The following is a 13,040-nucleotide window of genomic DNA, read 5'->3' as shown; positions in this document are numbered from 1 at the left end:
ACCGCTGCTCAGTGGCGCCTGCTGCCCAAGAAAGGAGCCGTGTCGCCTGTGCCTCGCTTGTGGGTGGGTCTGGTGCAGGGCCAGGAGGGCTCTGAGGGTCATCCTTGCTTCTGTGCCTTCCTCACATCAGTGTGCACAAGCACACCTGTGGCTGTACAGGGCTGGCTGATTCTCCCCACCCACCCACCCCCTTGCAAAAGGACAAGCAAGCTGCTTCCCTTGCCCTCATAGTGCATGCGTTCTTAAAGCTTTCCTGGGCTTTGGAGGCATGGATGTGGATAAATTATGGTACTGAGCGACAGGTTTAAAAAACCCATATTATTTCAAGAGCTATGGGCATCTAGATTTTAAGTTGCCAATCTTGGTTTGTTGCACAATAGTTGGTAAAACAGCTTATTACTGGTGCTGCTTACTTTAAAGGCCAATAAAACACACGAGGTGCCTTTGCTGAGTGGGGCAAGCTAGTAACCCCACTAGCTAGGGACTCTGAAGGAATGCCATCTTCCTTAACAGAAAACTTCTTTGGTAGCTATCAGGTCTGGTTTAGAAGCGTAGTTGGAAATGGAGGGGAAGGAAACAGAAATTTTTTAAAAAAAGAATGTCTGGGTGAGCACTTCTGTCTCTTGGAAAGCACATCTGAGTCCTCATTTAGTGCAGTGAAGAGTGAACACCTCTGGCTGAGAAGGAAAATGGCAATGTGGGAATAAGAACCTGTGGTTAAGGCTTTAAATAGCAATTGAATCTATCAGTGCTGGTGGAAGCCAGGGTGGTTGTTGGGTGTCTCTCTGGGTGGTGGGTGCTCCAGAGAAGCAACAGTGTGGATGGATGTTTCGATGAAGAAATGCCTTACAAAGTAGCAGGAGGCTTTATCAGCAAGAGCCAAGAACTGTTTGCTGCTATCCTGCACTTGTTAATGGTGAAAAGATCTGTAGAATATTGATGTGAATTTGTAATTTGTGTACTGCTCCCATAAGAATTCAGGCACTTGGTCTTCTTTCTCTGAACAAGTTTTCGTGTTCTGAGTAGGAAAAGGAGTTTTGCATGATGGTAATGAGAAACCAGGGTATCTCACCTGAGTAGTCTTGTTAGTTAGTTCTGATTGATTGTGCTATCCAGATACCTGCTTTCTGGCTGCTGTTGGCCAGAAAGGCCCAATACAGTCCAGTCTGCAATTAACTTGGTTTACGTCTCCTAGGTTAAACTATTTTCTTCCTCAGACTCATGTGGAGACGAGCAGGTGAGGAGAGTAATTCACCCCAGAGAAATGGGGATGTTCTCCCCATGTAGTTTCTGGTGGCAGCCAGGGAGGGCTTAGTTCTGCATTGCTGTGGCAATAAAAATGATGAGTTGGTTGCTTAGAAGTTGTAGACAAAGTGAAGCAAACTCTGTCTCTCTCAGACTGTCTTGTCTCACTCTGTGATTTCTACTTGTGTACACAAAATAGGCCGTTACAGAAATGTACAGTAGTTAGCCTAAAATTAGAGCAAACTGTGGTCTTGCTGTTGAAATGGGAGTCCCTGGTTTGCTCTTTTTTTATGGGTGCATTTGGAAAGAAAGTCTTTTGAAACTAAAACTTTCCTTGTTGGTCTTTCAGACACAGTTGAGTCCATGCTTTCAGACTACGACATCCTCTCCCTGTCTAGCATCCAGCAGCACTCACTGAAGAAGAGGGACCTCCAGCCTGAGACACATGTGGAGAGGCTGTTAAGTTTTTCAGCCCTGCAAAGGTAATTAAATCATCAGTGATGAAATAGCATAATATTTTCCTCCAGTTTCTGATGAGTAATGTGCAGTTTCAAACCCAGAAATTGTCTTGTTTTCTGTCATGACTGGCCAGTTCTTCTAGGTTAGTGATCTGCATGGTTATATGACTTCAGAGAGGCTCAGAGGAAAGGGGAAAGTAAGTTCTGTTTTATTTCTCTGGTGGCTGAAGTTACAGTAATTTAGGTTTTCTTTTGCTTTATTTTTAGGTTTAGTTTCATGTAGATTACTCCCGCTGCTAGGGTTGAATCTCACTTATACCTCATCTGGCAGTGTTGTCAGTACTTCTTGTCTGTCCTCTGGTTCTTGCAAATCTCAGCCTTCAGTTTGGGATGTGTGTGTGGTGTGCTGCCCAAGAGATTTGCTGTATTTATTTTCATGGAGGTTTAAGCCTTTTCCTACTGAGTATAAGTGTCCCATTAAATAAAATACTTATTTTCATCTTTTGTTTGTTTGGTTTGGTTTTGGTTTTTGTTATAAGATGGGAAATAAAAGCTCAGGTGAAAGGGGAAGGAGAAGTAGAGGGGGCAGGCATTAAGATTGCAGGGATTTTATTCTGAGAGTCAGAAAAATGCCTTGCAGGTATTTTAGTGCTGAAACTGAATCTGAAATGGGGAGCAGGGTCAGAATAACACTTTGTATTAACAAATGTAGATTCATTTTTGTTTGTCTGACATCTTGTCCTCTGTGTATTCATGTGCTTTCCCCTGTGTCATCTTCAGCTGTCATGCAAGTAATGCATAATTGTTGAATCTCGGAATGTTTGAAAGGGCATTTTTTTTTGAGTTTGGAGGGGCAGTTATGAAAGGTTGATGGGATCAGATGTCTGACTGTCCCTGTTTTGCACTGCCTCATGCATGCTGGCTTTAGGGCGAGGTTGCCAATGATGATTACGGAATAATTGCAGAGGAGCATGCCAAAAATCTTTGACCCAAAGCCCACATAAACCAAGAGCCCACGAGGCTTCTTCTAGAAAAGGAATACTTCTTGGGATAGTTAGCAGTTTTTGTGACAATATATTGTAAAAAATGTAGGGAGTTCAGATTTCTGTTAATGGTCTTCTGCCTGTATTATGTCAGAAAGTAAGAACTTCAAGATAATTTTATTTCAAATAGATGGAGAAATTTCTTGGTCTGATTCTTTTTTTTTTAATAGTTACCAGTAACTGGTTTTGCTTAACTGCAAAAGGAGAAGGCACATCATGGACAAACTGACAATTTTAGATTTGGGGGGTTATATTTTTAACTTTTTTTTTTATTAAACATCCATGACTAAAATATTTACAGTTATCAATTACACAGTATATGTTTTTGTAGCCTGCTTATCAGAATTAATGCTTTTTAACTTCTTTTGGACCCTCAGTAGAATGGAGATTGAATGTATCTGTTATGTGTATACTTTGCTTAAAAATAAATGTAAGTAAATTCTTTTACAGGCACTTTAAATTGTACTTAACTGCAACTGCTGAACACTTTTCAGAAAAATTTCAAGCATTAATTGTGGATGGTGAAGGCAAGGAAAAGGAGTATCGTGTTCAGTGGCGAGACTTTTTCACCGGACATGTCGTTGGTCAGTATGAAGTAGACTGTGGGTCAGTGCTGAGAAACCACAGCTGTGCTTGGGTCTCTTGGGCAGAGTAAATGGTGTATTTCCCTCATTTTTATCAAATGTGGTTAGGATGAAGAAATAAACGTAATTCTTATCCTCTTGGGTTTTCTGGTTTTGTTTTTGTGGTGTGTTTGGGGATTTTTTAGGTTTGGTGGGTGGTGGGGTGTATTGCATCAAGCTCCTAAGACAGGACTCTTGTGTTGAGTTTGGCAGGACACAAAGGTATAATTTACTTAAGCAGCAGCTTGCAAATTATTATTTTTTTTAAATGCTGATGGTAGCTTTAATTCCAGCTGGAATGTAGGACTTGAATGTTCCTTGCCCCAGAACACAAAGCCAAGGTAGAGGTGATGCTGTAATGCCCAGACTGTTCAATTAAAAGACTTAAAGATAGTTCTTTGTAGATTACTTCTCTGTAAAGAAAGATGCCATGCTCCACTTTCATGCAGTACTAATGCTTCTGCTAAGTTGTTTTGATTTCTTTGTTGCCTTTGTGATGTGGTGAGACTTTCCCACTGGAATGCAGGCTGACGCCGTGAAATTGCTATCTGATAGTAGTTAGATGCACGCTGCTTTTGTTGGCAGTAATATTGTGTCCCCCATTACTAATCTCCAGAGCCATCTCAACACTTTCTGCAAAATTTTCTGTTAAGTCTGAATCTCGTTGACTGTGACTATTGGGAAGTTAAGACTCAGGGGAAGTGCTGATTAATTTTGTTTTTTTCTTTAAATGGAACAGTACAGGGATTGAGGAAGGTAATTTGTCATGAAGTTTAGAAACAATTAGAAACCCCCAACAAACAGTGTCTGTGCAGGAGCACATGCAAACAGCTGAAATAATTTAATGCTTCCATGTTTATGTTAAAGGAGAGCATAATTCCAAGGTTGTGGCACATATTGGAGATGAAGATTTTACAGTGCGAATCAATACTGATGGAGAAGAATACAATATCGAGGTATGCTTTGCTGTGATGGAAAACTATCTCCAGACAATCACCTTCTTTTCCTCTGGGTGTTCCTCTGCCTTGTTAGTTATGTTGACACTTCTGTAGCTCAAACTAGATTTGGTGGTAGGGTTTGTTTTGGGGTGAGGAAGGAGATAAATAAGAAACCAATTTGGCTTGCAAGTGTTGACTTTTATTAGTGAGTGGCATTCTCTGACAGTTGCATGTTTTAGGTGCAGCAGGGAGAAGGTATATTTTAAACAGGAAGGGATTTCAGAAACAGAAATAGATAATGTCAGAAATTAGTGGTGATCATGGCCTTTAACAAACTGTGGCAGTCTAAACAGAGTCAATGTCTGTGAAGCTTTTTAAAACTGGCTTTGTTACATCTTGGGAAGTTTTCCCATTCTTAGAGCTTCATTAAAAATCTGATATTTTATCTGAAAATTGGTTATTTTTCCCTACTCCTTTGTTTTTCACCATTTTACTTGCTTGTGCTATTTTGAACTCTTGGTTAAAAAAAAATATTCAACAAATATATAATTAGAGACTGTCATAATGAGATATTCAGTGCAGTATATTCCCAGACACAAGCAGTATTTGAATGGCTGAATAACAGTAATTATGGCTGAGTGTTATATGGATATTGTAATTGTCTCCAAACCCAAAGATACACAGAATTATGGGTAAACCTGAGCAATCTAGTCCTGTGAAAGTATAAAAATGTGATCAAAATGTCCAAATCACTGTAGTTGTGTTTTACATTGAGAACATACAGTATCTGTTTATCTGTTTGCTTGTGATGTAAAGCATTTTTGTGTTTGTGCTGCAGAGCAGTTGTGGGTGTGCTTGTCTCTCTGTGCAGCCAAGCCCCTGTTCCTGGCTGGCTGTGTCTGGGCAGCTGGGGCAGGCAGTGTGTGCAGCCTCTGCCTTGCTGGGGTGTCCCCAGGTCAGCTGTGGCCACTGCCAGCCCTGAGATGGTTGCCATGTGCAGAGGGAGCTGGCCTGAGTCTGTTCCCCAAAGGCAGCGTGGGCAAAGCTGCTCTGCCATTTCCTGCTTTTGTTTTCAGGGTCGTTGTGCATGGTTTGGAAAGGCTGTGGGCCTTTGTGTAAACCACTGGTGCTCTCACACCTTGCCTTAGTGTGTGAAACCTTCAGTTTTGTGCTGCAGACATGGCTGCTGACATGGCACAACCCTCACATTCTGGGAGCTTTTTGCTGTGAAGTGAAAGCACAGTGTGCTACATGATGCTGGCTGAAGTGGGAAGAGCCCTGCCTAGGGGCCAGAGGAGGCCCAGAGCCAGGTGCACTGTGCTGCAGGTGCAGGCAGTCTGTGCTGCTTGCCTCTGGCCAAAGAACTGACCCTGCCTGTGTCATATTTAGTGTGTGGCCTTAGCTTTAACATTCAGATAAAATTAGGACTTGTCAGTAAAGTAAAAAGATTATTTTTATGCATCTGCTATGGGAATTGGTGTCTTTCCTTCAGATTTCATGGTCTTCTTTGGTTTTGGAGAAATGGATATGCTTGTGAGTGACTTAGGTAGCTGTTGAACATTGAAGAGCCCACATTCTGCTGTGTGCTTAAAGGCTCTCTGTTACCTGCCTCCTCCTGTGCTTCTGGTCAGTGCATGGGTCAGCAGTTAAAGACGTCCTTCTGGCTCCCTGCTCTTACAGAGGGGTGCAGAGGAACCTGAGAAGCCTCTTCAGCTTGCTCAGATTCTGAGGAGAAGAAAAATTCTCTCCTGTGGCTTTATCAGGTAGCTGCCACTACTTTGTTAAGATGCTCTCAGACGTTTGCATTCCCGTGTAGCATAAGAGAGTTGACTTCTGTTGGCTTTCTTGTGGATGTCATTTTATCAGTAGATTTGTTGCTGTGGGTGAAGTGCATTTGTGTGTGTAGACAGAAAACTGTGGAGATACAATGGTGCATACATGAAGTTTTTTACTTATCTAGACTTTGAGTTCATTGTGTTTCTAACTTCTCCTTGTGCTGTCAGCCACTGTGGAGATTTGTAGATGATGTGGAAGATGAAAGACTGCTGGTCTACAGATCTGAAGATATCAAAGACTTCTCAAGGTTGCAGTCCCCCAAAGTATGTGGTTATTTAAAGCTGAGTGAAGATGAACTGCTGCCAAAAGGACTGGAAGATAGGAAACAAAATGAAGGTGAGTGTCCATACCTTGGGAGAGCGGCATCTTTGAAACAAATTAGCTCTTTCAATTCACTGTGGGCATGGAGGGGGAAGCAGCACTCATGCCTCTTTAAACAACTTTGTACTTATGTGCCCTGTGCAGCAGGACCTGTTTGGCCTCTATGGTCACTCAAGGAATCCATCTTGTGCTGTGATAAAGTTTTGACAGTTTTTGGTCTCAGTTTCCTTTGTTCTTTGCTGTCTTAGCAGAAGTTGGGGTAATGACTAGGAAGAGAAGCAGGAGAGGTGTTAAGGCTGTGGTGATGACCTTAAAAGCTCTATAGGTAAATCTGATTAATAACTCAGTTTCACTGCCATGCATTCTTTTCCTTACAGTAAGTTTGAGGACTGTTAGGGAGACAAAGTACAAGAATAGCTATTAAAAAAAAAAAGCCCCAAACTAAAACTAAACATCCCCCTTCTCCTCCCAAGAGCCCACCCAAGCTCAAATTCAGGTCTTGAATAAGGACAGTAGACTCAGCTATGGTAGTAGTATTGAGTGGTTTTTTAAAAATATTTACTCTAGAGAGCACCCATCGGAAGAAAAGAGCCGTTGCAGAGAACTCCAAAAACACGTGCAAGATGTTGGTAGTGGCAGACCATCGTTTCTTCAAGTACATGGGCCGTGGGGAAGAGAGCACCACTATCAACTACTTGGTGAGTAACTGTACCCTGTTAACATTTGCTGGAATAGATGCAGGAAAACGCAGTAGTTCAAACACCATACAGCTTATACTGCTTTTGTACACATGATTTTTACCTGGGAAAGTGCTAAATTGTGCTTTAAAAATATTCTACACTGAAGCTAATGTAGTTCAGTAGTCTTCAAATTTCACTTAAAAGCAAATTCCTTCCTGTCATATACTTCTGTTAGCTATGCTGTTTTCTGCCCAGGAACTTCTCTTTTCTCATTCAGAGCTCTAGAGTCTCCTGGGTTTTGAAATCCACTGCAAATGATCTGAGCATCTTTAAAGTTCTAGCATGTTTAATGAGAAGTTAAAGCAATTCATATGGATCTTCTTTTCCAGATTCTTTGAGGATTCTCTGTCCAGAACAATAAATTAGAAGCAGTCCCAGTAAACAAGTTGTTTGGTTGTACACTGGTGGTGTGGGTTAACCCCAGCAGGCAGCTCAGCCTCAGGCAGTCACTTGCTCTCCCCTCCCAGATGGAATGGGGAGAGAATCAGAAAGGTAAAGGTGAGATAACTTGTAGGTTGAGGTAGAGGCAGTTTAATAGCAAAAGTTGTTCACAGCAGCAAAGCAAAACAAGGGAATTAATTTACTGCTTCTCATCAGCAGGCAGGTGTTCAGCCATCCTCAGGGAAGCAGGGCTCCATCATGTGTACCAGTTACTGAGTGACCCAGCTGAAACACTGGGCTTGTCTGTCTGACAGGTTTTTGTGAACTAGAACAAGGCCTTCCCCTTTCAGCAGAAGGGGAGAGTATGGGGGTTTAGAGACTGAAGACAAAACAAATTAAAACAGGTTTGGAGGCCTGTTGTTCATCTAAAGTCTTTCTGAGCTTTACTCTTTGAAATGCTAATCACTCTATTCCACTTTTGCTGGTGTTTTGACCTTTCTGTTCCCAGAAATGCTTTCACATTCTCCAGGTGAGGGGCCCTCATTTGGTGTGTTTTCAGAAGTGCTCTTATCTCAGCATCTGACATGTGCTGAGGCTGACCTCTGTTGTGTTTCCTGGGTAGATGGGTACTGTTAACAACACAGTGATTGGAAAACTGAAGCATAAACTGTTACTGAGTGGTTCTGAATGTCACTTCTCCTTCTCAGCAAGTTTGGTGGTTTATATTTAGCATAAGGTGTTTTCTTAAGAGAACAGCTTGAAAAGGGAGGTATTGATTGTGAGCACTGACAAGAGACTTTCTGGAACTTTGTGCTTGAACCATAATGAGGAAAATAATAGGTTTTTGGCTGGGTGAGGGAAGCAAGCCTGGGGGGGTCAGTTAAACTAGTTAAGCACTATGCTGAAACAAAGCAGTAAAAACAGCTCCCTCCTCTGCCCTTCCCCTCAAAGAAATCTGGAAAATTAGTGTTTGAACAAAGTGTTTCTCATAATGTCTTGTTCTTACTATTCCACTACACAAACAAAAGTGATAAATGGAAAAGTTTGTGCTACTTTTTTATGATGGAAAATTTTCAAGTACATTGGATAATTCTGATCCAAAATCAACAGTACTCGGACCCAGGGAGTTTGTCTTGTTACCTTACACGAGATTCAATTTTAATTCAAGTGACTGTTTCTAGGTAAGTATGTAGCAGTTTCTCTGCGTTTCTCTTGCTCCATGAAAGCTCATTTGGGTAACCTGATTTCTCTTCCCCACAGATTGAGCTGATAGACAGAGTAGATGACATCTACCGAAACACTTCCTGGGACGATGGAACCTTCAATGGGTACGGCATACAGATAGAGCAGGTATTCACTGCACTCTGCAGAGGCCTTCCAGCATGAAGGAGCGTGCTTTAACCAGCAGTGCTTCTGATTATTTTGTAAAAATAGTAAAATAATAAAATCCTACATTAAAAAAGAATAAAATAGTAAAATCCTACATTATTAATTCCAGCCAGGAGCACTCTGAAATTGCATCTTGCCAGTGTTAATGATCTGACATGCCCATTTTCAGTTCCTTGCAGTGTTTGAGATGTGAATTTCCATATTTATTCCTGATTCAAAAGTGCATTTTTCACCTGAATATGAGCAAATTTTGTTTCATTCAGACATACTCATGCATTTATCTCATATACCTGTGCTAGTGCTTGGCTTTGAAAGTCTGAGTGGGCCTCAAACCCAGGTGAAAACAATCTTGCCTGAAGAGCTTTAATGACTTCCTTAGACATCATGCTGGGCTTGTATATGGACACAGGGAATGTTGTGACTTCAGTTTTTGTTATGGTGTCTTGAAATGCACAGAAATCTGGAAAACAGCATTAAAAACAGGAGTCCATCAGCTCAGAATACTGCAAGGGCTGTGGTGTGGGACATGGAGACTCATGGTACAAGCCAGCTGCCCCTTTGCTGGGAAAAGATCTGCAGGCATAAAGAAGCATTACTTGGGCAGGGAGGGGGTGGATAACATGATGAGCTAATTCTGGATTACTGGGAAAGTGGCAGTCCTTTAACATACATTTTGGTTAGCTAGAGCTCTGAAATTATTTGGAGTTATTTATACTGTTTTTTTTTTTTTTGAGTTTTTCTAAAAGTAAAAGGCATCTCAAAGCAGAATTTTACAGTGAAAACTTCTGATGTTATCCTGTAAAAGGGTTACTTACAATATAGTTATGGTTTAGTTGGTTTATTTAACTAGCAGAGACTGGAAAGTTAATATTAGAATCATGCTGAGTCTGAATTTCTCTCCTTACAGATCTATTGGGATATTTAAAATTACATTGAAACTTTTTCTGTAGCTATAAAATTGACAAAAATTCCTGTTCATTGTTGTTGCACTTTTTGACATGTAGATTATTATCCACAATGAGCCAAATCCTGTAAAACCTGGAGAAAAACATTATAATATGGCAAGAAGTTACCCAGATGATAAGAAAGATGCCTGGGATGTGAAAATGCTGCTAGAGGTAGGTTGTAACCCTTGAAAAATTGTGGCCCTTGACAGAAAATTGCTCATTCATGTGGCTGCTCTGTAGTAATGGGTGAAAGTCCTCTGCTCCCTCTGCTTGATGTGTAGATGTCACACAAAGTCAAACCAGCTGCTGTGCCCTGTAGCCCTTGGTAAAGGGCTCCCTTGCATAATTACAGAGCAGACATCAATTAGTCTTATTAATGTGGTCTGAGTCAGGCACTCCTGATGTGTCTGGCCCTGAGACTGGCTGCCTTGTGACCTTCATCGAGTTATTGTGCTTGGCTTTGTCCTCCCTGTGGAAAGGGAAAATGAATAGACAAGTTATGTAAATGAATGTGTACAGTGTACTTGGGCATGAGTTTAATTTCCTGCAGCTCTGCAGGACTGCTAAAAAGCTGCTGTTTTCTGACTTAACCAGATCTGGGAGGTACTTGTCTGGCACATTAATAAATATTATTATCTATAGACTTCTAACAAGCACTGTAAGCTAACAGGGATTTGACTTGTTTTTATTTTTTTTTTAAAGCAATTTAGCTTTGATATTGCAGAGAAAGCAGCTCATGTGTGCCTTGCTCATCTCTTCACGTACCAAGATTTTGACATGGGAACGCTTGGACTGGCTTATGTTGGCTCTCCCAGACCTAACAGCCATGGTGGCATTTGTCCTAAAGGCAAGGCTTCTTCTTCTTCTCTCCCAGTTCTGGGTTGGAAGCTAATTTTGTTATTCATGTTTAATTCGTTTCTCCAACTGTCATGGAGTGTGTTGTGTTATTTGCACACACTCTAGGAGCTGGTTTTTTACACAGAAGGGATGGCTGGTTTTTTTGGCTGGAGCTGGAAAAAGGGGGAAGGATAAAAGTCACTAAACAAAGTTGCTAAGCTATCTGGTGTGAGCAGGCTGTATAGAAAAAACCCTGTTCTATGGGCTGCTTTGTGTGGGCACATCCTGCAGCGGTTCTGGAATGGCAGATGCTGTTGTCTTGGAAATTTCTGCTGGTTTTGCCTTTACTGCAATACATGAGCTGTTGGAACTGTGCTTGAAAGATTCCCAGCTCCAAAAATTGGCAGGGTCTCACTAGTGAGCCTGTGAGAACAATAAAGCTGTAAAGCTGTTCATTTCCCCAGACAAGTATCCCTCTCTTCCCAAAAGTACCCTGAAACTCAAGAAAAATGTTTCTCAATTTTAATTTGTTTATTTCTCACTCTTTCAGCTTATTACAGTCAAATTGTAAAGAAGGATATCTATCTGAACAGTGGCTTGACCAGCACCAAGAACTATGGGAAGACCATCCTCACAAAGGTAGAAGAGTATCCTCCTCATATGTGTATGCTGGTGATGTGTGCCATGGGATTGTGACAAACTCCTGTGCTCTCTCAGAAAAGAGCTGCTGGCTTTCCATTTGAGTGAGATCTCTGAGGACAAGGATATAGATCATAAAACAAAAATCATCTTTTTTTGCTGTAGCTGACAAGGGGATACAGGCCTGAATGGAACTGAAAATTGAACTTACTGTGAAACAGGAATAGAGGCTAGTGTCTCATAGGAGCTGTAGTTTCCTAGATATAAACAGGCTTTTGATGTCTGAAGATGAATTGAAATGTGTTTTGTTTTAACAAAAAAATCCCCAAACAAACAACAAAACTCTTAACAAAACAAGCCCTCAAACAGAGCAAGCAGGCAAAGTAGGAGGTTTAGTTTGAGCCTTTCAGTGAAATTCCTCCACCTGATTTTTGTGTGTCCTGAGTAACTAGAGCAGAGAACAGTATTGTAGACACAGCTTATTAGTTCTAGTACTAAACTTAATGTAAGTTGATGCTTCCTGGATTTTTTCCATACTTTATGAGATAGTAAATGCACAAAGGCCTAAATATGAGCGTTGTCTCCCTTGTAAAGACACCAGATCAGTGCTTATGTCTGCCTCTATTAAATCTTTGAAGTTGGGCATATTTCACTTTTGCTGACTTCTGCTGGCTTCTCAGCTGTGCTTTTCTGTAGCATGATTATAATAATAGGAATTTATAATTGATGTGTGGGCTAAAACTTGGCACAGAAACTGTCAAGAAGATAGGGAAAAAAGACAGTAAAGCTTTGTGTTAGAGGGATGTTGACAGAGAGCTCTAGCAATAGCTGTTGCCATGCTATTTGCATTTGTTCAATCTCCAGACTGGAGTTCTGCCTTAGATTACAAAGGAGGTTTAGTTTTCTGTCTTCCCAGTGGCAGGCTTAGGGTTTGGGATGATGGTTCACATTGATTTCACAGGGAAAGTGCTGCATGGTTTCCACTTTGGTTTAAAAATACCAAAACCAAAACAACCTCCTTAAAACTCTTCTCCACATGAAACACAGTGAAGGCCAGGAGGGATGCCTGGGCAGCTCTCCTGTCTCTGGCTCCCACATTGGCCATGCTTAGACAAGGACTGGGGCAGGTCATGGCAGCTCTTGGTCCTTCCCATGCCCACACAGCAGCTGCAGTGACAGTTCCTCTCCAGAGCTGCCCAGTCTCCTTGTGGTTATTTTCATTTCTGTGAGAGTTTAATTTGTGGTTGTCACCTTGTGAGCGTGACACCATCTGCTGGGGAGGGCGCCGTGGGAGGTGAGCAGAGCCGGTTTGGGATCCTCAGCACAGGCAGGCGTGCCTCACATCAATGGTGTTGGAAATCCATCCCTGTTGGGCCACAGTTGTAGGTGTCTTTCCTAGAAATCATGCAGTAGTGGAGTTTTATTCAGCACTCCTAATGTCATCGTCCATTTAGAAGAAATAATTCTAATGGCAAGATCTGTTAAACAAGAGATTGACTAATTGGAGTGGCTGGTGTTTGTTTGGATTGGGTTATGTTTTAACTTTTTATGCCTTCCAGCTACATGGAAGCAAATTTTCATATTTAAGCATCTGCATTACCTTGAAAACAAGTTTGAATTGGTATTCTAGGACAGTATTTTGC

General features: G+C 41.4%; 1 protein-coding gene across 1 annotated transcript in view; it reads left to right on the top strand.

Moving 5' to 3' along the window:
• Nucleotides 1–13,040, top strand: part of ADAM17 (ADAM metallopeptidase domain 17) — a 34,261-nt gene that overhangs the window by 10,418 nt on the left and 10,803 nt on the right. Inside the window, exons 2-10 of the mRNA XM_064707699.1 lie at nt 1,595–1,727; nt 3,197–3,330; nt 4,237–4,325; nt 6,311–6,479; nt 7,032–7,162; nt 8,846–8,935; nt 9,979–10,092; nt 10,624–10,768; nt 11,309–11,397. Of these exons, the coding sequence (XP_064563769.1) occupies nt 1,595–1,727; nt 3,197–3,330; nt 4,237–4,325; nt 6,311–6,479; nt 7,032–7,162; nt 8,846–8,935; nt 9,979–10,092; nt 10,624–10,768; nt 11,309–11,397 (1,094 nt within the window). The remainder of the gene's footprint in view (nt 1–1,594; nt 1,728–3,196; nt 3,331–4,236; nt 4,326–6,310; nt 6,480–7,031; nt 7,163–8,845; nt 8,936–9,978; nt 10,093–10,623; nt 10,769–11,308; nt 11,398–13,040) is intronic.

Source organism: Zonotrichia leucophrys, chromosome 3, assembly GCF_028769735.1.
Source record: "Zonotrichia leucophrys gambelii isolate GWCS_2022_RI chromosome 3, RI_Zleu_2.0, whole genome shotgun sequence".
In the NCBI taxonomy this organism is placed as follows: domain Eukaryota; kingdom Metazoa; phylum Chordata; class Aves; order Passeriformes; family Passerellidae; genus Zonotrichia; species Zonotrichia leucophrys.
This window is presented reverse-complemented; position numbering and strand designations above follow the sequence as displayed.